Here is a 26,765-nt window from a genome sequence, read left to right as displayed (position 1 = left end):
ATAAGATCGACTTATTGAAAGTGTGCAACAGAACTTATTGTTCGTGCTATTTTTCGAGGACAATTGGAAGTTGCTGGTACTACCGGCTATTCAGTTCTATTGGTATTGTTACAACCATTCTCGCCACACCTGTTAGCAACAATGCTTTTGAGATATTCTGAGGCCGACATCCAAGTGACGACTACATTCACAATCCCGAGTCGAGGTATTTATACCTGCCTCAGATCTTTTTTGATATAAAAGCCTTGACCTCTCCTAAAGTTCGCAACCTCCAGCACCGCTTCCCGGATTCATTGATCCACAGCATCTTGTCCACCCTCTTCGGACAGCTTTCATCTGGTTGCAGCAATGTCTTTCACACTGTATCACACCAAGCGCGATGGCAGTAAAGAAGCTATCAAGATGTCCATCTTTGATGCTTTTCGAGGAGTACCAGATCCTAAGCCAAGGAAGCCACGAATGGTATGTTTCGAAGGGCTATCTGCTACTTACCACATTTGCCCATTCGCATGTGTCGTGATATTAAGCGCGAACAGTGCCCATGCTGCGGAAAGCCTCATACCTCCAAGACCGAAGCCACCGGCGGCAAGAAAGACAAAGCCAAAGATGAAGGAGACAAGGAGAAAGCTAAACCTGCTGGAAAGGACGGTGAGGAGACTGATGATGAGACCATATGGCGAATGAAGACGGAGAACCCTCAGGAGAAATGGAAAGCTATTCTCGAAGCTACCAACGGATTCCAGAACGAAGGCGAGGTCAGAAAGCGATTCAGTGAGCTCAAGAAGGAGAAGAGCGCAGAGCAGGAAGAGTCCAAGGATGGCGACGAAGGCAGCAAGAAAGATCAAGACGACGACAAAGCCGCAAAGAAGGCTAAAACAAAGGAAGAAGGTCTCAAGAAGCAGGCTGAAGCAAAGGCCAGGAAGGAAGCCGAAGAGAACGCCAAATCCGAAGACACTGGTGATGCCGAGAAGACCGACAAGAAGGTCAGTGAATACCAGTTTTGGAGTAGGTGTCACTGACAATCTGCAGGACAAGGGACAAAAGTCTCAAAAGAAGTCCGACAACGAAGACAAGAAACCTAAAGGCGACAAAGACACATTCCAGGCCTGGGCCCATGACTACGACAAGAAGAAATGGCAGACCCTGGCTTCAAAGCATTATGACAAGACCGGGGACCGCATGACTGCCGACGAGGCTCGCAAGATGGCCGAAGGGAAGAGAGGCACTGGTGTCCATACCATGGTACTTCAACATGATCGAGATTTTTGAGGTCTTTCAGCGACTTACGCCCAGGGAACCGATTGGAAACAGATTCTGGAGGCTCTGATCACACCATTGACATTGCGGGGGAAGGCTGGGTGAATGCAAAGTATCTCCATCTATCCTATTGTGCTACCCACTTTTCAGGCTGAATAGTTGTACATCCTTGCTTTCATCATCAGAAAATATGCTTCTCCACGATCGACAGCTTCCTCTTTCGTCCACATCTTCAACGTCGATGATGCATCGAAGGCAAGCTACTCACCTCCACTTGCTTGCGGAAGTCTGCCGGCATCACCGCTTTTCGCCCCATTGTTGATTTTCATTCGACGTCGTCGTCACTTCGGTCCCTGACTAGTTGTGTGACCATGATTTACTCCGCATTCAATGTGGACTGTCCAGCATGTCACCGGCACAATACTCCATGGGCAGGTGGTAATGCTGTGAGGCACGAGTTAGGCGATGGAGCTTCAGAGTAGCTCTTTCCGGGAGTTGTGCGAAGGAACTATAAAAACCGCCTGCTTCCTGACCTCATGCTGGTCACTCGCTGCTCCCTCCCGAACATTTCAGCTCATTTCCAGTCAATATGAAGTCCTTCATATCCCTTACTCTCACATTGTCCCTACTTGCCCAGTCTCATGCCTCTTCTCTGATCCCTAGGCAAGAAAAGAATCCGGCATGGTCAGTGTCGAACTTCAATTCTCTCATCACGTTCGGTGACAGCTACACTGACGAAAGTCGATTGGGCTACTTCATCAGTCACAACGGCTCGGCGCCACCGCCTGGAACATTGCTGCCAGAGAGCTTTTCGACCCCTGGCGGAGGCCGTACCTGGCCACGCTATGTCGTTCAGTATACCGGCTCGACAGTCAACGGGGAATGGGACCCTCAAATGACACTGTACGACTATGCCGTCTCGGGCGCCGTGTGTTCCAACGAGATCACACCAAGGTAACATCTCCATAAGCCACGGTGACTCCTGAAGTCCATCGCTGATATCTACCCAGACGTCTTCCATCGATCAACAACAACTTCCCATCAGTTCTCGAATACGAGGTTCCCGCCTTCCAAGCCGACCTCGTCTCGCCACGCATCAACGCCACACCGCCAGAACCATACTTCACACCTCCCCTGACCGCCGCATCAGCCGTGTACGCCGTGTGGATCGGCACCAACGACCTGGGAGTGTGGGCATTCATCACCGACTCACAGATCCCAGGTAAAGTGCTGAGCGACTACACATCCTGCGTGTACGATGTCTTCGACGGACTCTACGCCTCCGGAGGGCGTATGTTTGTTCTAATGAACACTGCGCCCCTGCATCTGGCTCCCTTGTACGCCAACGCCAGCGCTCACGGCGTCGGGCCGAACCAGTACTGGATGGACAAACCTAGCAATTTGACAGAAATCGCAGAGACGATGCATGAATACACTTCCACCGTGAACAATATCTTCAAGTATCAAACTCCGTTCGAAACGCTGGTCGCGAAACGCTATCCGGGCGCACAGTTCGCGCTGATGGACATGTACTCGCTGATTTCGGATATCTACGATGATCCGACTGCTTACCTCAACGGGACGGACGTGACAAGTTGGATGTATGATAACCATTGTAACGTCAATCAGACCGTTTGCGTGAAGTCAGATAATGGGACGAATCCGGATGGGTTCCTTTGGTATGATGAGTTGCATCCTAGGTATGTTTCTCCTGTCTCTTTGCATCCCTCCAAGAACGGGGCGCAGCACGGCGACGACGTTGAGGTTGTGTGCTGTTGCGTGCATTGAAGTGGATACGAATCCCATGCTGGACTAAACAACGAGGTTGCTGACTTGTGATTTCCGATTACAGTGAACAAACGGACCGTGTTATTGCGACGAATTTTGTGGAAGTGTTGAATGGAACATCGCAGTATGCGACGTACTATTAATCCTTCGAGGGAGCGTAATGTTGGAATGCATTGATATGCATCCAAGAAATGCTGCGTGGACGAGGATTGAGGATGAACACGGCTTGCGCTTACGTATGCTTATCTCGTGGGTCGAGGAGCTGAACATGCGAGCGCTCCCACAGGCATAATGCGGCCATCGAAGCACCCGGCGGTAAAACCTAGTCATGTCCGTACCATAATGCATGATAATGAAGCCTGCAATCAAAAAGGGGTCTGGTCTGAATGCAAAGAATTGCCGCTGTGTAGTGATTTGTACGGCAAAGATGGAGGAGCGTGAGAGACTGCATTTTAATGTTTGATCGATTCATTCCGGCGTAACGATCATGTAAAGGCACTGCATAGCGCAGACTATAGTAAACGTATCTCTGCGCTTGACACCCGTACTCGAGGCGGCATCTCAATCTAGAAGAGTCCGCCACATGTGCCTATAAGTCCCCATCGAGACGCCCGCGACAATCCGAACCAGCAAAATTCACTCCATTCCGTACACGCCAATCCAAGCAGGGTCCATCCCTGAAAGAAGTGTTTTGCACCGGTGACACGACATGCCGCGATATACTGCAAGACCATCTGACAGCATAAATAGGATTGGAACCTGCGACTTCAGGAGGATTCATCGTCCAGCCTAGAATCGATACCGCCAACCCACCAGACCGCAGCGTTGACGACTTGTCCAATGACCTCGAGATCAGCCTGGTCTCGCGGAGCATACAGCAGGACCTGTGACGCTGGGGTTGGCGCGGCCGTGCATCCACCTCGTACCCGCACAAGCCAAGATGCAAGCCGGGTCGACAGCGGATGTCTCTGGGCCCATCCCGTTTCGATCACGGTCCTGACGTCGCTGGGATGGAGAGTACACTCGATCAAGCCATCCGCTTTATTGGCCTTGAGGATTTCGCCGTAGTATTGTGTCTTGTCGAACACGCGGTGACGTGCGTAGAGGGTGATGGGACTCGTTGGCTCGGACTCAAATGTCGAGCGGCCGAGGTATGTCGCTGACGGATAGCGAGCGGAGACATTGGTGATGACCTCGCGTAGTCTGGCGGTGACTTGCTTCTCCGTTGGTGGAAGTTGTGTGGTTTGACGAGGGCTACTGACGCCAGTGATGATGGGGCGCGAACCGGTCCGGCGAGGGAGTGTCTCGAGGTAGCCTCGATATGACACGGTAGGACTGGAAGGTGTCGTGGTAGCGAGCTGTTCTGATACGGATACTGCTTGAAGAAGGCGTTCGTACAGAGGATTGAAGATGTTCTGGATAGCCACGCCTTGTTTTGTACTCATGCAATGCTCGATGTCGAAGTCGATGAGGTGCAGGACGAGTGTGATGGCGGCAGTGCCCAGTACTATGGCCCCAAGGGCATAGAGAAGAGCATAAGGGACGCTGAAAGTCATGATGTTGGCCATGCCTGATGTTTGCGTTTGGGGATTTGTTGCTTTGTTGTACAAGATGTTTGCCAGAGTCTGGGAATACAAGACCATATAATATAGAAAATGCCAAAGACTAGAAGTCGTTTGCTAGGACAGCTGCGAATCTGCGAATGGAAAAAAAAGGCCGACAGAACTCAGGTAGATATAACTTTCCTTCCACATCGGGACTTGTAGACCAAAAACACCGACCACTGACGACTGTAGAGACTTCAGTGTGTGAGAAGGAATCGGCACGGAATACGAACTCGAACGAACAGGTGGCGCGCCATCGATCAGTGCTCATGGTCTAGGACCCACCGTTACGAGCTTGTGGGAAGCCGAATAGAATGTGAAGTCCACGACTCTCTGGCAGAGCGAGTTTTGCGAAGACCAATGGATGGCGCATGTTAGCTACCAGGATTGGAATGAAGGGGAACAATCCAGAGGGTCGTATTATTCCATGCATGATTTGGCATAAAAGCGCACAGGCGATTTTTGACCTTATCGGCCAGCTTCCGCCAACTTAGACATGAAGCGATTCCTTGACGCGCGTTCTAGTCTGGAACAGGCAGCATGGAAAAAGGTTGTCGAACTTGTGGAATACATCGGTTGTCGGAAAGCGAGCTTTGACAAGATGTGGCATGAGACGACACGACGTTCTGGAAGGAAACTGAGATGGATGGATGGATGATTTGCATGGGAGATCGGAAGAAGTCGAGAGAGAACCGCTTAAGACTTGAGTGAATTCGGTTTAGCTCCGACTGTTTAGACTCTAGACGTCGGCATGTCGGAGTTTACACGGCCCGGCATTACCTGTAGAAGATCTTCCCTCAAGAACCCCCTAAGTAACGACTCGTATCACTGTCTGGCCATCATATCATACACGGCTTTCTCCCTTGGAAGAATTCCCTCATGCCTAGACCTTTGCCATCTGATAAGATGCAGCCACAGCAAGTCTCGGGGATCTTGCGGAACCTAACAGCATGTTCCTGTTCATCGACTGGACATCAAAGTACCACGCCAAGCCAGCCTCGTTGTCGCACAGCATCGCTACCTCTCCGCGGGCACAATCTATCTGCAAGGTAGGTGTATATATAGCTATTGACCCTGTTGATCAGACCATGGGAAATTCTCCGAAATCCTTCTCGCATATCGCCGTCAACCAGTGTCGCGGGTCCTGACATAAGCACAACTAATGCAGAGGAAAACTTTCTGGCGAGACTCTCTGATACTGGTCGAGGTATGGATTGCTGCTGGCGAGCTTTGCCTTTTTGTCGTTCAGATCAAGCATGAATCATCCTCCATCATTGCTGGCAAGCAAACATCATCCTTCACAATCATGCCTTGCATGCTGCAAAAAGGCGTGCCATGATCAAATCAGCCCCCAACGCGGGTATGTGATGTATCAGCAAGGCTGCGGCGATAGTCCCTCGGTTACCGGCCGGGTCGTCTGGACTCTGCAGGATCCGCAGGGTGGCATCTCCCGGATATCTCGTACTCTAGGAACTTCCCCGGATTTTCTGATCCAAGTTATTTTTGGTGGCACCTCGACGTTCATTCTCGTATTTCCTCAGTCTTGGATCCCCTTCCGATATGCGCAAACGCAGACATTTTCTCAACATTCTTGCCAACCCCCTCAACATGAGCTTGGCTGCCTGCGATTGCCACGTCAGCTGTTGGGGCCTCGGAATCAGCTCTGCATGAAGCCTGGAAGTGGCATGGTTCACGAAAGTCCAATTCGAGCGAGACATGGCGTCCTCGCCCACAGCTGAACGGGTGCGCATACGACCAGTCTGAATCAACTTGCGCCGCAAGGAATCTGAAAACCTCCTGCGAACGCAACCGGCCCGAACGTCAAGCCTACCAGACAAAGCCCTGCGATATGTGCTGGTTGCTCACACTGATTTACTGCCGGGCCTGTTCTAAGAAGCGGCAATATTTGGCTGATGAACAGCATCTCAAAGGGACAACTCTATTTCAAGCAGGGTCCAGGGCAGATGGCACCTTGCATGCAAGCCTCTAGAAGTGACTGCTGCGGAAAATGGTGGAGCACCTGCAAAGGTGCTTAGGATCATCCGTAGTGCAATCATTGTAGAAAACTCTCCGCAGCAGCTGCAACCGTTATCAATGCCATTCAACTCGTCCTCCCTCTGAAGAACATACCACGCTCCTAATTTTGCCCGCTGTTCTCTACCTTGATCATCCGGATCGCACGGTGGACTGTAGCGCCACTTGCACTCCTCCTTAGACATCATCACGTTCTTGAACATATCTCCTTCCTTCTTCTCAACTCGTCGATGCGTTCGAAGGTTGGCAAGTCGAACACCAATCCGGCCCAGAACCAGCAACTTATGAGACGTGAGTCAGTATATTCAGGTCGCCGAAGAAAAGACTGCGTGACTTACTCCTGATACTTGGCAGACCCAGGTATCATCTTGTGATTCTGGTACACTCCGGTTCTCTTCAAATTCCGGCTCGTAGAATGAGCAGCGGATCTTCACGACCCGGTGTCCCAATTTTTTCTTAAATACTTGGAACAAATCTTCATCATATTCCTGCTCACCATCACAACCGTGTAAACTGGTGGGAGCCTCAGTTTTTGGAAACAGGGCTACCTTAGCCTGGTGAAAACAACGCTGAAGCAATTCCTGATGAGCATTGACTGTTGCTTCTCTCTGGCACAACTTTGTGATTTCTTGTCCCAAGGCCCTCACTTTGATTGGCAGCGACGTATGCGAATGTATCATGACCTCTTGTACATGCTCGAGACCACGATCATAGATGTAATGAAGGCATGGCCCACGTGGTTCCACCCTGTATACGTACACGCCCGGCTTTAGTGCACTCGTGAAGGCTCGGAAGAACGGAGGTATGCCTCGGCTGTTGATCTCCACAGTACGGACCTTTCGTGCAAGGGAGTACGGGAGTTTGGGCAGGTTATGCCTCCCAACGTACGGGAACGCAAAGGAGAACGCTGGGCACACATTTTGTGCCACCGGTCGTGCTTCGGCAGCGATTTGCTTGCAGGCGCGCAGCAGATTCGACCTGTGCTGGCCTTGCTTCCAATCCCAATACGAGTCAAAAGGGTCTAGCCCCCAGTGATCTATCGGATAGCACCGGTCACATTGATAGCGCTCGCGTGCTCGATATTTGACGATGATACCGATCGGAGAAGAGAGGTGATATTCGTATATGCGGAGGCGGATCTCGGCTGGAAGCGACAGGAAAGTAGGCTTTCTGGGTTTGAGTGTGAATTCTGGGGACGAGGAATCTGGAGACGAGGTTGTGACGGCTCTGCCGCCTGGAATCTTCATGCTGACAGGATAGTTTCACAGATGCGAATTCTGAAGTGAATTCCGAGATGCAGTAAAGGGTTTAGGTAAGTTCCATGCTCAAGATTTAAAGTGTGCGGAAAGAAGAAGCTGATTGAATTTGTGACTCAGTTATGGTTGGACTTTTTCTGGTTCAAAAATCAAATGGATTTGAGAAGTGCAAGTCTTCACCCACGCAGTACCACAAATTCGTCCGCGTTCTCTGGTAAGCATATACTTAGACTGTACCATCGTATTTTTGGTGGACGCATATCTTAACGATGCCGCATACTGCCTGCCAGATCGGATACTTGACGTTGAAGCATAAGTGACAGGAGGAGCTTGGCTTCAGAGCCCCGGGTTATATCGAGACCAACGTCTGCTGAGATTGCAAGATGCATGGTTTGATGTGCCACCTCAAAAAGCCATGGTCGCTTGAGGTAGTCTGGAATCTTGCTGCTAAAGCGGTTGAGCAACGAATGCTGATAATCCAGATGGTTGAAGCGTAATCTTCAGTGCTCCGCTCACTACTGGCGATCGGGCCCTCAACGCCAGCTTACAGCGATGCAGAGTTCAAAGCCTTGCCACTCTGCCAGAGCAGGTACATGCAAGTGATATTGCCCGCCCACCATGCCAGACTTCTGATGGACGAAAGTGAGACCTTGTCGATGGCCAAATAAGCTCCAGCATACACCAGCCTAGCTGTCGTGTAAATCAGACAAGCTCGATTGACGGTCTGGTTGGGCACGTTGGCGACAGTCGCAAACAGTGCGCTTCCGATGAACATTGGGAAATGCTCGACAGCATTCGCATGAAGAGCTTCGTTGCGTTTCAGCAAGTTGAGCTGCTTCTTGGTGATTTTGCCTTCCTGCACAGCTCGTTCGCCGAATCGAGCAACGTCCTCTCGTGGATTGACATTGTGGTCTATGCCGTAACTGTTCTTGAGGAACCGTGATGAGAAGAATACGTAGGCGGACAAGAAGTTGAAGATTGCATGGTAGGGTGCATAGTTTGGCGTGGGCGAAAGGGCGTTTGAGCTCAGACCGAGGGCCGCGGCGAGGGAAGACATGGTTGAAGACTAGATGTACCTGACACTCTCGGTAGCGATTGCAAGTCAAGATGCGATTTCAAGGATGGAAGGAAAGAAACACTGTACGAAGGTGTGTTTGAATCAAAATAAGTCGTCGAGAAAGAGCTGCCAGTGACGCCGTGAAGCTTGTTGTCGCTAGTGACGTCAGCCCCGATTTCTCTTCGACGACGATCTTACAGGGTTAGCTTCAATATTAGCAGCAGAACATCAACCTCGTGAGTAGATGAGTGTATGAGGATCCAGATCTCACTGCGAGAAGTGCTTCAATATGTAGGCGAGGTCGGTCGACAAACTGCTCAATTGATGGCTTGTTTACCGTCTGCAATGCATAAAAAGTGACACGAGGCTGCATGACACCCTTCATTTCCCGAGTAGGCCGACTTTGCGATGTGTCGAATAAGAAGCAACGTCGTGGATAGAACTCATTGTAAAGTTCTGTAGTGTTTTATGGAGGTGTCGAGGTTGAATGCTAAGCCACCTCCTAAAGGGATGGAGTCGAGTATTATGTACTCTCAGGCTTCCCTGCATGCCTTATTCAGCAGACATGAGATAACCAATTCTGCATAACACCGTAAACGAAAACGAGTACGCGTATTCCCACTGTTCCCTAAGCTTGGTAGATCCCTGGTATCTTGTGAAGACTGGAACTCCTCCGCTCAGCCTCTTTCGGGGGAACACATGTGAATATTATTCCCTTGGGCCAGTCGAAGCAATGTTGTCAGCATTGTACTTGGTACCTGATGGCCCACATTATGCCAGGACGTGCAACGACATGCACCCACTGTATACACATTTGTTTCACCTTAACCGAGCCCCCGAGCGCTACCTCGTCTCGTAAAAGCGAGCGAAAGCAGTAATCCTCGCGAAATTGTGAGACTGTATGTCTTTAAATCCACCAACATCGGTTTCTGAAAGAGCTGATTGGATGCATTGATGCACTCGAGATCCATAAATATATCAATTTCGCTTCTGATGTCGGTATCCCACGCGGGTTGTGCAAGATATGCATGCCATCATAGTTCATAAGACGGGCTGAGCATCTGGACTCTCCTAGCGACCCATGGATCCCCAAACGCAAGGCTGTCCCATAAAGACATGATTGGACACTTGAAAAGATCATCCGGGCCAAACCGACCTCGCTTCGGCCAGTCCACAGGTACCTGTGCTCTAAATTTCAAGTCATTGTCATGTCAAGGGACCCACTGGTTCAGGCAACCGTATTGCAGCCCGAATCAAGCAATTCCAATCCTTTTCGTACTCGTGATGCTACTGCATCATGCATAGCCACGACCAGGGGAGATTCAGCGGACTTTAAACGGACCGTAGCAGATTGACGTCCCGTCAACCACGTCTGATGTGTATTCATAAGGAATCGCATTCCCCAAACATTCGAAGCCCGTGTCCCAACGCATCCAACCTGACCTTTAGAAGCCTCAGACCGAAACCGACGACTTGAGTGCTCATCATGGCAGTGACCACCAATCCTTACAAGCACTATGTGCCCTCCGTTCCAGCAGCCATCATTGCGTCGATCGTCTTCGCCCTCTTGACCGCCGCTCACGGGTTTCTGTTGTTCAGGTCGCGCAAATGGTTCACGACTGCCATCTTCATAGGAGGTCTTTGTAAGTGCAAGATCCAACAAGCATATTGCTCGCGCTGACAGAACCCCAGTTGAGATGATCGGCTTCGCTGCTCGGGCAGACTCGCATTACCATCTCGACAGCAAGACTCCATATATAATCCAGGTGCTCCTCATCCTACTAGCACCAATCCTCTTCGCGGCATCAGTATATATGTTTCTGGGTCGCTTGGTCCGAGCTGCAGGCGGACAACAATACTCCATCATCCGCGTCACCTGGCTCACCAAGATCTTCGTCATTGGCGACATATTCTGCTTCTTGGTGCAAGCCGCCGGAGCATCCATGTTGGTCAATGCGACCGACAAGGATGGAATAGATCGCGGTCAGAACATCATTCTGGGAGGTCTGGTGTTACAAATCCTGTTCTTCATTCTGTTCATCACTACTGCTGTCATTTGGCACGTACGGGTCCGATCTCAACCTCTTTGGCAGTACTGTGCGTCGTCGGGCCTCAATTTGTCTCGAACCCTGTGGTCACTGTATCTTGTTGGTGTCCTCATCACCCTGAGGAACATCTACCGTCCGGCAGAGTACAAAGGGGGTCAGAACGGATACCTACTCGAACATGAGTGGCCAGCGTATGCATTGGACGCGTTCTTGATGGCCATCGTTATGGCTACCACGCTGTTGTGGTACTCAGTTGAGTTGCGTCCCAAGAACAGCGAAGCGGGTTGGAATCTACAAGGTGTCGGTATGCCTTGAGCGAGAACTCACAAGCAGATGGTGGAAAGACGGATGACATCTTGACATGATAAGCACATCGAGACGATACTCAAGATATATGCGGCTGGCGTTTCGGGCAGCTTATGGGGAGCCGCTGGAAAATAGAGACGATGGCAGAAGTACGAAGCAATTGACATGTTTGCACAATTTGCGTAGTTTTACCCTGTTTGCACCGTTTGCACCTGTCAGACTCCTTTGTCCTCAAGCACGCAATTCTGCCCCCCAACAGCCTCATCCTCCGGTGGCCAAAGCACGCCAAACATAGCATGCCTCCCGCCCAAACTCTCACTGTTTCGCCCGCAACTCGCTTACCAATTGTCCCTACACCGCAAGGCTTAAGGACGCGAATCTGTTTGCTTTGAGCAAGTTTCACCGCGACTTTTGCTGTGTGACAGCGTCTCCGCAGCGTTACGAGAGCAAGTTTCCCGGACCCGTAGCCCGGTAGACCCTTTTCGATCCGTTCCCTCCACACCGCAATCCGTATATCAACACTTAAACTGCGCACAAGTACCTCACGCCCTTCATTCTACTCCAAATTACATATAACCATATACTCCCTCAACTATCTGCTTCTCCTCATAACACCAGCAACTCTATCCTTCATTTCATATCTTCCCCTCTCATCAACATGTCTGAACACCACTACAAGTTCAACGTCAAAATGACCTGTGGCGGCTGCTCCGGCGCCGTGGAGCGCGTGCTCAAGAAACTTGATGGTAAGGGTTATTTCCTTACGGTTGCCTCGTGCTGCTCCCGCAGGACCGCCATCACACTCCCTTGTCTTGAACCGGCTGACAACTGCGTTGCGAATAGGTGTCAAAGAATTCAACGTCTCTCTCGACACGCAAACCGCAGATGTTACCGCCGTCGACTCGCTCTCGTACGAGGCCGTACTGGAAAAGATCAAGAAGACTGGCAAGACCGTCAACTCTGGCGAGGCTGATGGAGTGGTTATGTCTGTGTAAAGAGAGCGGAATGAAGCTGATGCCCAACGACAAAGGCGCAAGAAATCTACATGGCGCATCTGGAGGGACCTGGAACGTGGAACGAAAGGAGCATCCAGCGTTGTCATGCTGGATAGCATAGGTAGCATTAGGAGCATAGGAGCAATAGATATCATTTGAACCAAACATTATGTACTTGTTCAAGGTTGCAAGTCATTCAATGCCCTCTGCTTCAGCGCAAGATCTGTACAGTCATATGCCATCGTCCTGTGGCTGAAGAAGGAAACATCGGGCTCAGGAATGATCAATGAATCCTAAATGCTGGGATATCATCCCTTTCAAAACACCTTGTAATCTATTCTGTTCATTCCCGCCATGCAACCTTCGTTAACTGTGCCGGTGGGTATCGTGAAACAGTGGCGTCCAGACTCCGAAGAAATCAATACGCTTGACAAGTAACCTCCAACAAAAGAGCACAGTAATTTTGGACTTCGGCGCAATGCCTCCAACAGGTGAACTTAAGTCGCTGATGCAAGACAAGAGAATGAATTCGAATGCAGAATCGCTCAAGAAGAGTCCCCAGAAGAGTCATCAGACATATCTCATTGGCATCAACATCGCAGTGCGTGAATAGGAGAGAGAGCCTCATGCCGTAGGAAGTGTCGTAAAGTGGTCGTGCCTAAAATTTCAGTCAGCATCGCCAACGTCTGGGGGTGCAGCAAAGGGACAATGTGCTCAGTGGAACCTTGCCATCATATCTTACCGGTATACCATTCATGTCGGGAGGTTGAGAACTGGGTGGAAAACAGAGCAATGCGACTCGACACAGGTCATGATCAACGAGCAACGTGAGCGTACGGACGAACATTGCTTGCTGGCGCATCATGATAATCGTAAGTACGCTGATTCAATGATCCTGGCAATGATTCCTGGGCAGCCGGATGAGAAGCATAAGCATGCCGTGCGTGAGGATCCTGTGGCAGATATTGAACGTATTGCTCACGAGCAGTCCCAGGTTGATCAAACATAACCCGATCGTCGTACCCTCGACTATCATGAAGAGGCTCATAAACACGACTCAAGACAGTTGCAGGTCTGTTCTCAGGGGCATGCCTGGACATATTTATGTCGGGAGCTGGAAGACCCCTTGAAGCTTGAACATGTGAGACAGGGCGAGGCTGCAATCTTGCTGGCTCACGCAAGTCGTAGGCACCGTCCATTTGGCTTCGAATGGCTGTACTTGTGTTGGGGGCATCATGTGCCTCATAAGCAGGCCGATGCTCAACATACCTTCGTGTATCCACGATGGGTGCTGCTGGTCGCAGTTGTGGACTGGGTCTTCGCTCACCATATTCAACAGCACGAGGAGAGTCATAAGCAGATCCGGGCTGAGAAAGTGGTACGTAGGAACGTTCAAGATATCTTGGCGGAGATCCTCTTCGGGCGCTGCGATAGTCGGACGGAGCCGACACTTCCTCAAGACGGCGTTTCCTCAACGACGGATCGTCGCTGTTTGTGAGATCAACCACCGGGACATCTCTGTAAGACTGGGTGGGTTCATGCACTACGTTAGTGTCGCGTCGAACGGGATGCCCTTGGAAAGGGTTCTGTCGTGACGTGGAAGACAAATAGGCACCATCCGGACCCTCGATAGACTGGACAATGGTACCATTGCCAGCATCAAATTCTCCCCCTGGTCGGCGCGCTTCATAAGTGGGACCTTGAGGTGATGAAGGTCGTGTCCGAACTCGGAAAGGTTCAGCAGGCATCATCGTAGGCTGTACTCGCTCGAGAGGTCGCTGTACCGGTTCGGGAATAGTGTCGTGTGATCGTGTGTCGATTCGCTCGTACAAGACGCCATTAGCATCTCTGATATATGTACGAGGACTGGGTTGGTGAACATAATGAGGCTGACTGAGGTTAGTGATACGGACAAGACCTATAGGGAAGTGCTGTCCAAGTTTTGGTATTGAGGATGCGGTCGCTCTTCTTACCTCGTATTCGATTCTGCTCACTGCAGGGATGGAAGGTTGTGAACGGACAACTTGTGTCGGTGGCAGGGGCGGTGGATCAAGAGGGATGAGTACACGACTCGTTGGGACGTCAATCGGCTCATAAACTCTTTCGAGCACAGGGGCTGGTGCTGGATTTGCACCAGAACGATAGTCTCGTCTGGCTTGGTCCCAAACAGCATATCGACTGCGATCTCGGTGCGCGATCATGTCGTCGCTTGGTTTGTACCGCCGTACCCCAGTTGATAGAATCTTATGCTCTTGACGGATCAGGTCACCACGAGGGTCACGGAAAGGTAAAGCCGCTCGAGCAGCACCATCGTCGTAAGCGTTGCTGGGCAGTTCCTCGACTCTAACGTTGGCCTGGGCAATCGGCTCAGCATTTTCATCATCAGACTCGCTTTCCTCTTCATCAGTGATGACAATGACCTCTCTGAGAAGATCGTTGGCAGCACGCTGCGCCTTCTCATCAGCGGCATCATCGTCGCCTCGCCATTCGATCAGCTTAGCAAGAGTCTCTTTCTCGACAGCATGTCGGGCATCATTATATGGCAACTGCCTCAGCAGTTTATCATACTTTGTATAGCAGTGCCGGATGTGGGCCACGACAGATAGCTGAGCCCTACGGACGAGAGGGATTTCTTCCGCGGTGCCAACCTTGTTATCACCCAGCTGGAAGGCGGTTTTGATGATTTGATAGAGGTCGTTATCCGGGATTTTTGGAAACAGGTCCTTGATGGTCTGCTTCGCCTCGGTGTTGATGGTTACCTGGTCTTTCTTTTCTTTCGGTGGACGCTGGCCATTTTGATTTTGATAGACTTGAGCAAAGAGTCGGTCCTCTTTATCTTCTTTAGACTCATCTATGACTTTTCCTCCACTAGTAAGACGAATGCCATAATGTGCACACACTCGAGCAACAACGCTGGTTGGAAAATGAAAGCCAATGCGATGTACTTCCCTTGACAGTTCATGACGAGCTGCATGTGGTGTTGTCTGATTATATTAGTGGATTCAAAAGCGGCGATTACCTTACAACGTACCGTCACTGCGAAGATCTTCTGGTCATCGCGTCGGGAGAACTCTTTCAGAGCGGCGGTGAGCTCGGGATTGCCAGCTGGGATGAACGTGTATCCTGGGGGAGGGTCCGCACGAAACGTAATCTGGCGGTTCAGGTAAGTAGTACCTCTGGGGATGTGTTGTTTCGGCCTTCTTACCACACTCCGTAGTTTCTTCTCATCTTTTGATGTGGTTTCAACGACCACTCTGTGCTTGTTTCTGTCTTTTGCCACTTGCGCAGCGCGAGTTGAGGTTTCTTTCCCGGATGTTTTCCGGGCTTTCTGTTTGACTTTTGCCATCTTGATCGCTCCACCACACTACACAGAAAAAACGAGGGAACAGGGTGAGGACATGGGAAAGGAAAACAGTACAGGCGTTCTAACAAGGGGCTAGAGACGAGTCGGGTGGAGAGCCGTACACGACAGTCGAGATCCTGGCTGTGACGGCAGTGGCTACTGCTTGGAAGACCTCAGGAAGCTGCAGATGCAGCGTTGGCAGAGCGCGCTTCACCACGCGAAAGATCTCAGGCGAGATCAATCCTGTTTGCTGAAGGGGGCAGTCAGTCGAGTCTGGGCAGACCTTCGACGCGCATGCTCCGGAAGTGCCGAGATAGAAGTACAGATGAAAATATGAGATGTAGGAAGGAAGGAAGAATCGAAGAGTGACTGCGATCATCACAAGGACACGCAACTTTCCCGCGGCTTGGCGAGCGCTAAATCCAGCCTGCGGTGATTGTAGCCTTAGGCACTTGTCGCGCATTCAATCACTGCCTTAACAAATTACTCTATGGTGATTATGCAGAAAGCTCTTCCTGTATGAGTACCACCGATATCATTCGAGCTTACCGCCAGCTATACCGCACTGGACTGCGAGCTGTTCGCTATGCTCGCCCAGCACGTTTCGAACTCCGTGATGTTCTAAGAGAGAGTTTCCGTACGCAGCCATCTGCAGCCTTTAATGCCCGGCGCATCGGCAACACGCTCAATTTCCTCGAGACTGCAGGCACACATAACGGGACAGAGCACAAGATATTGAAGAATCTGCTACACCTGCAATTCTGGAGATGGTACGGGACGAACAAGGCACTGTACGGAGAAACGATTGAATGTCTGCTGGATATCGGGATCGCTGACCGAAAGACAGACTCAGAAATCAAAACAGCGACTATGCTGTAGAAACGCGACTTAACACGTGGCGGCAATATCAGGCCACATTGACGATGTTGAACGAGAGTCTGGATATGTGTTTGCAAATAGGCGCAGAGAAGTTCGATTGATGGACGAATCTTTCCACGACACATTTATGTCAACAAGCAGCAAGAGATCGCCCAATATGCATCGGCAGCAAGTCTTGTTGAACCACGCCCCAGAATTGGTCCCATCAAACACGCACGACTAGCACTCGAATGTTCTTCATATGGACATCGAGACGAAGTCTCGCGAGTATCTACCTGTAACCCAAGCCTCAGATCGTTCGAAAGGCACTATACCTCGCATTCGGAGCGTTCTATCATCACTCATATTCATGACATCGTAACAGCGTGTACTTTGTCGCTGTCTCAGCCACAGATCGTCAAACCTTGACCATCTGACCACTTCAGTGGTTCTGCCCTTGCAAAGCCTTCCTCGGCAACAACAATATGGCCACCGTCGACACCCAGACCCCGGCCCCAGCGAGATACAGCACTCCATTCAGACTGTGTGCAAGCATATGCGATCCAGCGATGGGCGCAACGATACCAACCAGTCTCCCGAAGAAACTGCTGATGCCACAAGCCGACCCACGAACCTGCGCAGGAAACGCTTCCGGCGTCCACCCATACAGCACGCCATTGAACATGCTCTGGAAGAAGTACACCAATCCATTGATCGCAATGTACGACGCCTGGTCGCTTACCAGGGTGAAGGCAAACAGACACGCACCGAATAGTGCCGAAGAAAGTAGCAGCGCTGTCCGTCGGCGCCCATAGATCAGACTGCCAGCCAGCACTCCCGGAATGCCAAAGGTGTAAATGTAGATGTAGGATCTGTACGTCTCGCGCAGCCCGAGCCCCAGAGCGCGCCCTTTGCGAGCAAGGATGGTTGGTAGAAAAGATCCGGCAATGGTGAATCCCCAGTAATCGAATGCATAGATGATCCAGACGAGAATGACGAGTCGGCCCATGGCGAAGCTCGAGAATAAAGGTTTGAAGCGGGCGAGTTCGCCACGTATCCTTTCTCCCATGGACAGGTCCTTCTTGTCCGCACCCGACCCAAGCAGGTGACCAGACGAGTCATCGGCACCGAAACGTGATGCGTCGGATGACAAGGCATCGAATGTCTCTATCGTCAAACCGCATTCGCGCTTGTTGAATCTCGCAATATACTGCAGCACATTGATGGCTTCTCCGTCCCGTCCCCTGTAGAGCAAATACTTCGGCGATTCCTGGAAGGTGAACAACAGACTCCTCAGGATGAAGACTGCAATCGTGATCCCCCCAATCGTGAACATCAGGTACCTCCATCCCCAATTATCCTCCCTGGAACAGCACGGCACCCCAGCCCCTGCCGTGCTACACGCCGCCAGATCCTCCGCGCACGAGTACTTCGGGATGAAAGCGTACGCCATCGCACTGCAGGCCACAACGCCGATAGGTTGGAAGATCGACAGCGTGGGCAACAGCCATCTGCGGCTCTGCGGCAAACACTCCAAACAAATCGTCGTGTCGACAGGTATGTTCCCGCCGATGCCAATTCCCGTGAGCGCCGTGAGCACAACGACAGTATTGTAGTTAGAACTGCCACCCAACCAGACCCCAAAAATACTCGAGATCAATACCGTGTAGTTGAACCCAGCGGACCGGCCGACCGTGTCAACCAGTATACCCCAAAGGAATGCCCCCGCCGTCAACCCGACAGAGAACGCGGTGAAGATGGTTCCTAGATCTTCGTCGCCGAATCCGAATTCATTCTGCATCGGCGTGACGACCAACCCAAAAGCCTGCGCCCATAACAAGTCGAGCAAGTATCCCGCTCCACAGGTGAAGAATACGGACCACTGGTAACGTCCCATGCCCTGGGCGTCGATTTCGCGGTCGACAAGCAGGACCTTCTTCTCGTACAGACTGAGGCCATCGAACTCGGCGTCCATATCGGTGTCGCTGGATTTAGCTGCCTCGGCGTCTACTATCGTTCCATACCGCGTCGGTGAGACTGAAGCTCCAGGCCCCTCAGGCTTATCATCTGTTCGGAGACCGCGTGTGGGACCCATGAGACCCCTTCGACTCTCCTGGCCTGATAGATTGAATGAATGTTTGCTTCCTTTCCAACGAGATTGAGGTCAAGATTCAACAAAAGACGAAAGATGGAGAAGTCACGGTCAGCAGCGTCTTTGTGGAGGGGCCGCCATCTTTGTATGGAAAGTGACTGATGAAACCTCGTGCCGTCCATTCACCTCGCACGGGGCAACCCACCAGACCATGGCCAGACCACCAGACCGGATATTGGTGGTATCGGGCGTGATCGGTCCTTTCCAACACAAAGACCAAGCAATAAAGAAAACCTTATCAGCTCAATTTTGCTTGCCGGTTGGAATGGAGGTAGAACAATCAATCCATATCTCAGCCCCAACATTCACGAGATCATGCAGAATAGTGGGGGTGAAGATAGGTTGAACGGTTCTCAGATCCCTATCGCCCATAAACATTGTGCCCCTCATTACGTCGATCTGCATGCACTGTGCATAGTTGATTTTACTTAGCACATGCCACTATGCGAAGAGTCCCCAGCCATTCATGCCTGGTGATGTTGTCGAGCCGTGTGTTTAGGCGGACTGGCCAATGACCACACACTTCTTTGGCCAGACACACCGCTAAGGAAGGTCATGCAGCGCAGCCGCGAAATGCACCACGATGCAAGTAACACAACGGCTCGCTTCCAAACGGCTGTGTACTGGATCCGGTCCAATGTCCTGGCATCATTGAGCAGGCACGTGCGAAGCATCGTGTGGTCAATTTATGAATCGAATTTGATAATCAAGTGCACCGAAGAACCAGGGAGTCGGTGGAAAGGATGTCAGCGGATATATCTGCACAGAGAAAGCGCCGAATACTTCCATTTTCATTTTTCATTAATGCGAAGGAACGGGTACCCTGTAGACGATGCAAAGAGGCAACGCCAAAGCCTCCCCAGCCCCATGATGAACCATGAAACTCCAGCCCTATATCAGCATCAACAGACAGCTTTCTAGGGTATCACCAGTCGCCAGCAAAAACAATCCACCGTGTCACATCCAGCCGCTCTTGACCTTAGGTCATTATCGAGATGTTGCTGTCAACAGAATCCTCCGGAAATAAACGCGCTCCAGCGGCCACATCTGAAATAACGCCAGCGCTATGCAATCGTAATAAAACATTGAAGAGCTCCAAATCGGAGCCTGGTCTTCCAATAAGACTGATCGAGACTGGGAGAAACTCGGTCTTGCCAGATACTGTGGAGTGATAAGGCACTTCAGCGACAGGTATCGTATAGTCTGGGCATCCCACCAGGTATCCGAAAGAGTAGATGCTAAAGGTGTCGTTGAAAAGTTCGCCTCGATCAGGAACATGGTCTCGGTAGTCCGGCCGACCACAAGATTGTGGGAAGATCAATATAGTGGTAGCATCTTGATCATAAGACCCGAACAATGTCGTCTCAGTCCAGCTCCTGAAAGCTTGCATCGCTTCCAGAGCATCAGCGATCTTCTGTGCAGGCACCGTACGGCCGTGGTCCAGACGTCGCCGTACGATCTCGGAGATCTTCGGAGCTTTCCCGTCGTTAGCGACGCCAAAGTCGTCAATGAATTTGTCGATTCCACCATGGACTGCCGAGGCGGTGGTAATCGCCGAATAGATGTGTCCGACTGATTCGTCAAGTGATCGAGGTTGACCAATTGGCGGAGTAGCTCTCCAAAGCTCATTTATGTTGAATGCTATTCTCTCACAATTGAGCTCGACTTCTAGCTCTCGCACTGCGCCCTCGATCTTCTTTTCGGCCTCGGTCCAGAAAGACAAACCCACTGAGGGATGGGGGAACCATCGATGTTGTCCGTGATGGTGTTGATCTGGATTTTCGAATTGAGGGGCTCGCGTTGGGTAGAGCAAGTTATACTTGCGTGTTGCACTGACAGCAAGTGGTCTTTCTATAGGATTGACAAAATGCGAACCGACCCGAGCGAAGATCTCGACATCTCTTGCAAATATTCCCACGGTGTTGAACAGGTCCGTTGCTCCCAGGACGCCTGCCAGACTGATTATTCCATGTGACGGTCGCTGTCCATATAGGCCATTCACCCCTGCAGGATGCCGGATTGAACCGCCTGTGTCTGTGCCGACAGTGAAGTCAAGCCAGTCGTATGCAGCTGCTGCTGCCGCGCTACCGGTACTTGAAGAGGACGGTTTCTGGTGCCCATCTCCTCGTGGATTGTAGGGGCATACGGCATCAATCCACTCGCAAGGGTCGGTTCCTTCCGCAAATTCTGTTGTCTTCAGTTTCCCAATCAAAGTGGCGCCTGCATCAAGGAGCAGCTTGACGGCTGGAGCGGTTCTTTTCTCTGGGACCGCAATATCATGCCAAGCTTGACTGCCATAACCGGTCTTGGTTCCCTTGATGGCGATAGTATCCTTGACGGCGAATCTGAGGCCTGCAAGTGGTCTGTCGTCACAAGAGTGGTGTAATTTTGATGGTACTGGTATACCTTTTGATGCCTTCTCAAATGTCAGTCTTACCCACAACTAAATGGGTGGTGGAAATGCGTACTGGTAGTTCGAGCAGGATGGAGCTGGAAGCTGTCTTTTGAACGATGCCGCTCACAAACGCGTGGTGCGTGTCAGGAAGCACCTTGTATACCGGGAAAATGTGGCCGGTAGATTTCGATACCACATATGGCCCGTCTGTCAATCTGTTTTTTGACTTGTCGATAGAGAAAATCCGCTTGCTTTTGGAACTATGCTTGACTTCTGCTGGCTGGAGAAGAAGTACAACTGGAACAGTCCTACCATGTCAGGATAAGGCCCATAAAGTCATATCGAAGCATCTCATTTGGGACTTCAACTCACGCGATAAGAAACTGCTCGACCAGACATCGTCTTCGGCCGCAAATCTCTCACACGCCGCTTCGAGATCAGACGGTGCGAAAGTCGCGTCGTTCCATACTATAGCTGTACAAGGAACGAAGTCTTCTTCTTCGAACCGAGTGAGCCTGTTAACCTTCAAGGTACCTGCCTTCTGGTCAAGCGCGACGAAGTATGTGGATTTGCCGATTGAAGTGAAGGCTGATGATCCCTGAGCCATGTCACGATTGACTCAAGGAACGATGAGGTGAATGTCACAGTATAAAGGAAAGAAAGGAAAGAAGAGTGAATCTAGGTGTAAGAGTGATAGTGACAGGCATATCAATACTGCCTGGTGTGAGACGATAAGGAATTCCGATAGCGGGTGGCGGGAGGCTCCTTCCTGCCTTGGTGATGAGATCCTCTCCGCCGGGGAGATTAGATTCCCTTTATTCACAGTTCACCTCCGTTCAACAATGGGCGAGACCGCAGTCTGGCGGCCGCCACCTCCACATTTCCCATCGCTCATTTTGACCTCACCGCTTCTGCGATGATTTCCGTGTCAGACTCTACGGCCAGGAAAGGCACGGAGAAAGGTGAAAGGGACGTCAATCCTGATAAGAAACATTTCTTGGCATGATAAGGCCGATATGATCAGCTCTTACGCGAAATATTCCGATGCTGGATATTCCATGAGATGCACTGTTCACAATAATAGAATGCTAAAGGATACACGTTATGGCTGGCACAAAGAGATCTTTATTCTTTATACAGTCATCATTCATCATCACCCTTCTGTGACACGCCGTTTCTTCCCATGCGTTGTCCCAAAGTCATATCACCGGCCTTCTTGTGGAATCGATCCACGAAATCCGCCCGTCCACCGTATTTTGCGTTCTTCATACGAGCAGCATTGTCTCTTTCCCGGTCAGCTTTTTCACGCTCTGCCAGTTCCGCCAGTCGCCACTCCCTCTGACTGTCGAGTTCTGTTGCATCCTGCTGCATCGCCGCCAGCTTCGCTGCTCTTCTCTCTTCATCCGCATTGTCCTTCTGTGGATCCCGTCTGGGACTTCTCGAGTGGCGTCGCTCCGGCCTCGACGAATGCCAGCTCTGCATTTTCCGCACTCCATTGCTATTTCCATTCCGCCGTGGGGGTGAGTACGACCGTGATCGTGACCGTGGGCGCCTTCTTTCCTCCGGCGTGTAAGAGCGACGTTTCCGGTAGGGTGAAGGTGATCTGTCACTTCTTCGAGGCGGCGAACGTGAACGCGAGCGAGACTCTGATGGTGTATAAGATCTTCGTCGTCTGTATTTGCTGCGTCCATTGCGATCCTCGTCCTCGTCCCTATAGCTGCGCGACTTGTCAGGCCTGTCACGTTCGTCACGATGACTCCGGTGGTGGTGATGACGCTGTTTTCTTCGCTTGGGCTCTCTCTCCGCGTCAGGTTCTTCCTTGCCCGCTGCTTTCAACAATAACCGTCTCTTGACGGGATCATTCATCATTGCTTCATAGGCCGCTTGTTCTTGTTTCTTGATCGCGAGCATAGGATCTTCTCGAATCTTTGCGGCGGTATCTCGGAGCGTGTTCGCATTCTGGACAGCCATGAAGGACTCCTCCGTCGCTGATTTCTGTAGCTTCTCCTTCTCGCCGCCTTTGAGTAGTCCATCAATGCGTCTCTTTCCCAGCAAATACCCTTCCATTTCTTCGGTAGTGCCGACTTGTCCGCTAGAAGGCCCAGAGTACATCCAGTCAACGCGGGCCTGTCTCTTCTTCCCGCCCGCAGACTCTTGTAGATCTTCGAGTTCCTGTAGTTGTCTCTCTTCCGCGCGCTCCTTCATGATCTGGTCGATCTTTTTGCGCTCGTCGAGCGCCTTCTTCTCTTCCTCCCATACTTTTTTCTGGTTGGTCATCAACGAGGGATGCCATGATTTCTTCAAATTGAGATCGCCACCCATCTTGACGTTGGCGAGAGGAGTGCACAGGCGGTAAAGTGAGAAGACGAAGATGAGTGAAAAGGTTCAAAATTGTGGCGTTGACAAGGTGCAAGGCGCAGGCTCCGCAAAACTTTGGGCGACCTCTGATGCGGGTAAGGCTGGCACACCTGTTTGTGTTCTCCGCACCTGTGGTCGTAGCATCATATTGATCTGGCATGCGCCAGCTTCACTTGAGCCTCATTAACCATACCACGGCTACATCCACACATTGCTTGATTGTTCATTTTACTTCTCCTTGACTGCTCTTTATTTCTTCCCTTCCCTCACGTTAGCGAACAGCTCTGGTACACTAGCAATTTCTTTAAGCCTCCTTCAAAGGCAACAACGGCCTCTTGAACTTCACTACTCCTGCGCCACCCAAGCCGACACCCATCATTCTTCACCGCCAACATGTCCGACGACGACGATTTCATGCAAGACTCTGATGCAGAGCAGTACGTTCCAATCACGGAGCCCGTTCCACATTGTCACTCCTTCTCTCCTCAGATCACGCTAACAAACGACATGACAGATATGACTTCGAATACGAAGACGACGACGACGCCGAAACAGGCGACGTCGACATCGAAAACAAATACTACAACGCCAAACAACTCAAACTTGACAACCCAGAAGACGCGGTCGCCGAATTCCTGGGCGTTCCCGACCTCGAACCCGAAAAAGGCGACTGGGGCTTCAAAGGCCTCAAACAAGCCATCAAGCTCGAATTCGCGCTGGGCCGATACGACAATGCCGTCAAACACTACAAGGAACTCCTCACGTATGTCAAGTCGGCGGTCACGAGGAACTACAGTGAAAAGTCCATCAATAACATGCTAGACTACATTGAAAAAGTGGCCACGGAACAAACAGCATACAAATGCATGGAGGAGTTCTACTCGTTGACGCTAGACACATTCCAAGCGACGAACAATGAGAGATTAGCACTCAAGACAAATCTCAAATTGGCGAAACTATATCTCGACAAGAAAGACTACAATCTACTCACGAACAAAGTCCGAGAAATACATCAGGCGTGCCAGAAAGAGGACGGGACGGACGATCCGGGCAAAGGCACATATTCGCTGGAAGCATACGCGTTGGAGATCCAGATGTACGCGGAAATGAAGAACAACAAGCGCCTCAAGTCACTGTACCAAAAGGCTCTGACCGTTCGATCGGCAGTGCCCCATCCAAAAGTGCAAGGCATCATCCGGGAATGTGGAGGCAAGATGCACATGAGCGAGGAGAACTGGAAAGAGGCTCAGAGCGACTTTTTCGAGTCGTTCAAAAACTACGACGAGGCTGGTTCAATGCAGCGGATACAAGTCCTGAAATACTTGGTGTTGACCACCATGCTTATGAAGTCGGACATCAACCCATTCGACTCACAGGAGACTATGCCATACAGGAGCGATCCACGCATATCAGCCATGACTGATCTCGTCGATGCCTATCAGCGTGACGACATCCACCAGTACGAGTCTATCCTGAAAGGCAACCAGGATCTACTGGCGGATCCCTTTATCGCCGAGAATATTGACGAAGTAAGCCGCAACATGCGCACCAAAGCCGTCCTCAAATTGATCGCCCCCTACACTCGCTTCACCTTGCAATTCATTTCCAAGCACATCAAGATCCCGGTCAGTGAAGTACAGGACATACTAGGAGTGTTGATCGTGGATAAGAAGCTGCAGGCGAAGATCAATCAGGAAAATGGCACTGTGCTGGTGGAGACAGGAGCGGGTGATACACAACACTTATCACGTTTGCGTGACTGGACATCTGCTGCTGATAGTCTATGGACGACGGTCCTGAATGACGGTGACGGGTTCAAGCCAGAGGACAGTCAGGGCGCGGGGTCGTTCGGTGGCATGATCAACTTTCCCATGGGTATGGAAACTGGCAATTCCATTCCCGGTCGAGGATCTGGTCGTGGTGCTGCTCGCCGCGGCGGCGGTCATGCTCGCGGTGGCGCAAGCGCGAAGCTGTTTGTACCGCCCGGGTGAAACCTGTCAAAAAGCGGGAGCGGGAGCGGCGCGGATGGGATCAGCAATTATGGTCTTTGGCCTGCCCTCCTCTTGCCTTTTCCACAAGCTCGTTGGCTGGAACCCACGTTGTGAAACGTACCATGCGTTGCATGCAATTGATAGGATGTCGGGGAGTACATCAGGTGCCCACCGAGTTGACAGTATTATGTCAAAGGCGCGCATGTCATGGCTGGAAGGCATCAAATTGCCGGGACGGCCAGTCCTTGAAGGGTTGCTCAAGAGACTTTGACTTGGTACCGGGATGAGCAATCCAGGTTCGTATTGAGACACCAATACAGGATGTAGGCGCACAAAGCCACGGGAAGCCAAAAGCGGGAAGAGCCCGCGGCAAACGCATGATGCCGCTGTCATGCCTTTGCTCTCTGCGTACGGTCCGTCAGGTCAAGGTTGCGAGGAATGAGAGAGCAGGCAGCATTTGCCACAAGGGGCCATAGCCGAAACAGTCACAAGGTTGGCCGGTTCGGATGCTGTTGAATGGCATCCTTGCGTTTTCCCGTCTCCTATCAAGAATATTGATGCTGTCTCCTTTGCCGGTGTCTCCTGGCCCTCTTCGTATTCCACCTGCATCTCGATCATGGCTCGTTGCCTACACTCCCAACTCCCATTGGTCCAGAGTCCAAAGACGTGCACCCCTGTGCGTTGTGGTGGGCTCTTTCCGGTCAAAATGAAATGCTGATTGGCGGATCTTCGATCAGAAATATGATATCACATTTGTTGTGCATCTTTGCTTATGCCGGATGAGCTTGAAATCAGCCATGGCGTTTCTTGACCAGGGTACAGGCACGTCGGCTTCAAATCCACACCCAGCGCACCCTCTGATGGTCCAGAAACGGTCAAGCTGGAACTGGTCAAACATCCCTCAGTATCCGTAGGTGCAGGTCGATACCATGGTCTTTGCCCAGGGCTCAAATGCATGCCATTGGGTGATGTACAATGTCCGCAATGGCTTGCTGGCCAGATGCTGGAAGCGTCAAGCGTGCCCCCAGCGGTTGTCCACCATTTCGCCGAGCAAATGCCACATTTGCGTGCCCGTGTGCTAGTGTCCTGAAGCTCTTGCACTTTTATGTCTCACCGGGCAGACCTTCCTAGGGTATCGGACATAGATGTACGAGTACCTCCACGTTTGAATATCGCCTCGCGAGTCAGGGTCTCTCGGGGAAAAGGGAGCCGGGCGTGGGGGACTGGAGGTGGCTGTCCCTATGATACAGCCCGAACTACGAGCTGTCGGAGAAGATCTTGCTTGGGAGGCTCCATACTCCATACGGAGTACTGGACCCAGTG

At 51.3% G+C, this 26,765-nt stretch overlaps 13 protein-coding genes across 13 annotated transcripts; 6 read left to right on the top strand and 7 right to left on the bottom strand.

Annotated features, from left to right (window-relative positions):
* Positions 1-6: 6 nt before the first annotated feature.
* EDD37DRAFT_81810 (uncharacterized protein) lies at positions 7-1,558 on the top strand. The gene is made up of 3 exons (XM_062820302.1): positions 7-462; positions 537-983; positions 1,030-1,558. The coding sequence occupies exons 1-3, from the start codon at positions 349-351 to the stop codon at positions 1,267-1,269; spliced, it is 801 nt and encodes a 266-aa protein (XP_062675968.1). The 5' UTR covers positions 7-348; the 3' UTR covers positions 1,270-1,558.
* Positions 1,559-3,400, top strand: EDD37DRAFT_82132 (uncharacterized protein). Its single transcript, XM_062820307.1, has 3 exons — positions 1,559-2,211; positions 2,268-2,957; positions 3,110-3,400. Exons 1-3 carry the CDS (start codon positions 1,847-1,849, stop codon positions 3,186-3,188), a joined length of 1,134 nt encoding a protein of 377 aa, XP_062675967.1. The 5' UTR covers positions 1,559-1,846; the 3' UTR covers positions 3,189-3,400.
* Positions 3,401-3,812: 412 nt separating this feature from the next.
* On the bottom strand, positions 3,813-4,613 carry EDD37DRAFT_645800 (uncharacterized protein; the record flags this gene model as incomplete). The annotated part of the gene is made up of 1 exon (XM_062817669.1): positions 3,813-4,613. The coding sequence occupies one exon, from the start codon at positions 4,611-4,613 to the stop codon at positions 3,813-3,815; it is 801 nt and encodes a 266-aa protein (XP_062675966.1).
* Positions 4,614-6,185: 1,572 nt separating this feature from the next.
* Positions 6,186-8,206, bottom strand: EDD37DRAFT_81991 (uncharacterized protein). The gene is made up of 2 exons (XM_062820305.1): positions 7,022-8,206; positions 6,186-6,964 (listed from the first exon to the last, which is right to left on the bottom strand). The coding sequence occupies exons 1-2, from the start codon at positions 7,928-7,930 to the stop codon at positions 6,575-6,577; spliced, it is 1,299 nt and encodes a 432-aa protein (XP_062675965.1). The 5' UTR covers positions 7,931-8,206; the 3' UTR covers positions 6,186-6,574.
* EDD37DRAFT_81742 (uncharacterized protein) lies at positions 8,207-9,121 on the bottom strand. Its single transcript, XM_062820301.1, has one exon. The coding sequence runs from the start codon at positions 8,994-8,996 to the stop codon at positions 8,484-8,486; it is 513 nt and encodes a 170-aa protein (XP_062675964.1). The 5' UTR covers positions 8,997-9,121; the 3' UTR covers positions 8,207-8,483.
* A 1,189-nt stretch (positions 9,122-10,310) lies between these two features.
* EDD37DRAFT_81818 (RTA1 like protein-domain-containing protein) lies at positions 10,311-11,394 on the top strand. Its single transcript, XM_062820303.1, has 2 exons — positions 10,311-10,639; positions 10,689-11,394. The coding sequence occupies exons 1-2, from the start codon at positions 10,483-10,485 to the stop codon at positions 11,357-11,359; spliced, it is 828 nt and encodes a 275-aa protein (XP_062675963.1). The 5' UTR covers positions 10,311-10,482; the 3' UTR covers positions 11,360-11,394.
* Positions 11,395-12,008: 614 nt separating this feature from the next.
* On the top strand, positions 12,009-12,345 carry EDD37DRAFT_645797 (heavy metal-associated domain-containing protein; the record flags this gene model as incomplete). The annotated part of the gene is made up of 2 exons (XM_062817668.1): positions 12,009-12,096; positions 12,194-12,345. 2 exons carry the CDS (start codon positions 12,009-12,011, stop codon positions 12,343-12,345), a joined length of 240 nt encoding a protein of 79 aa, XP_062675962.1.
* Positions 12,346-13,160: 815 nt separating this feature from the next.
* EDD37DRAFT_558805 (uncharacterized protein) lies at positions 13,161-15,691 on the bottom strand (the record flags this gene model as incomplete). Its single annotated transcript, XM_062813765.1, has 4 exons — positions 13,161-14,234; positions 14,319-15,329; positions 15,377-15,496; positions 15,551-15,691. 4 exons carry the CDS (start codon positions 15,689-15,691, stop codon positions 13,161-13,163), a joined length of 2,346 nt encoding a protein of 781 aa, XP_062675961.1.
* A 374-nt stretch (positions 15,692-16,065) lies between these two features.
* On the top strand, positions 16,066-16,876 carry EDD37DRAFT_81902 (uncharacterized protein). Its single transcript, XM_062820304.1, has 2 exons — positions 16,066-16,479; positions 16,536-16,876. Exons 1-2 carry the CDS (start codon positions 16,208-16,210, stop codon positions 16,666-16,668), a joined length of 405 nt encoding a protein of 134 aa, XP_062675960.1. The 5' UTR covers positions 16,066-16,207; the 3' UTR covers positions 16,669-16,876.
* On the bottom strand, positions 16,570-18,960 carry EDD37DRAFT_82042 (MFS transporter). Its single transcript, XM_062820306.1, has one exon. The coding sequence runs from the start codon at positions 18,639-18,641 to the stop codon at positions 16,989-16,991; it is 1,653 nt and encodes a 550-aa protein (XP_062675959.1). The 5' UTR covers positions 18,642-18,960; the 3' UTR covers positions 16,570-16,988.
* Positions 18,961-19,524: 564 nt separating this feature from the next.
* EDD37DRAFT_81554 (amidotransferase) lies at positions 19,525-21,883 on the bottom strand. The gene is made up of 3 exons (XM_062820299.1): positions 21,466-21,883; positions 21,167-21,390; positions 19,525-21,114 (listed from the first exon to the last, which is right to left on the bottom strand). Exons 1-3 carry the CDS (start codon positions 21,698-21,700, stop codon positions 19,678-19,680), a joined length of 1,896 nt encoding a protein of 631 aa, XP_062675958.1. The 5' UTR covers positions 21,701-21,883; the 3' UTR covers positions 19,525-19,677.
* A 315-nt stretch (positions 21,884-22,198) lies between these two features.
* On the bottom strand, positions 22,199-23,507 carry EDD37DRAFT_618535 (Pre-mRNA splicing factor-domain-containing protein). Its single transcript, XM_062815814.1, has one exon. The coding sequence runs from the start codon at positions 23,413-23,415 to the stop codon at positions 22,237-22,239; it is 1,179 nt and encodes a 392-aa protein (XP_062675957.1). The 5' UTR covers positions 23,416-23,507; the 3' UTR covers positions 22,199-22,236.
* An 80-nt stretch (positions 23,508-23,587) lies between these two features.
* Positions 23,588-25,695, top strand: EDD37DRAFT_81376 (COP9 signalosome complex subunit 2). Its single transcript, XM_062820298.1, has 2 exons — positions 23,588-23,888; positions 23,966-25,695. The coding sequence occupies exons 1-2, from the start codon at positions 23,845-23,847 to the stop codon at positions 25,440-25,442; spliced, it is 1,521 nt and encodes a 506-aa protein (XP_062675956.1). The 5' UTR covers positions 23,588-23,844; the 3' UTR covers positions 25,443-25,695.
* Positions 25,696-26,765: the final 1,070 nt, after the last annotated feature.

Source organism: Exophiala viscosa (assembly GCF_022695815.1).
Source record: "Exophiala viscosa unplaced genomic scaffold EDD37scaffold_1, whole genome shotgun sequence".
Classification (NCBI taxonomy): Eukaryota; Fungi; Ascomycota; class Eurotiomycetes; order Chaetothyriales; family Herpotrichiellaceae; genus Exophiala; species Exophiala viscosa.
Note: the sequence above shows the minus strand (reverse complement) of the source record. Positions and strands in the feature narration are given on the sequence as shown.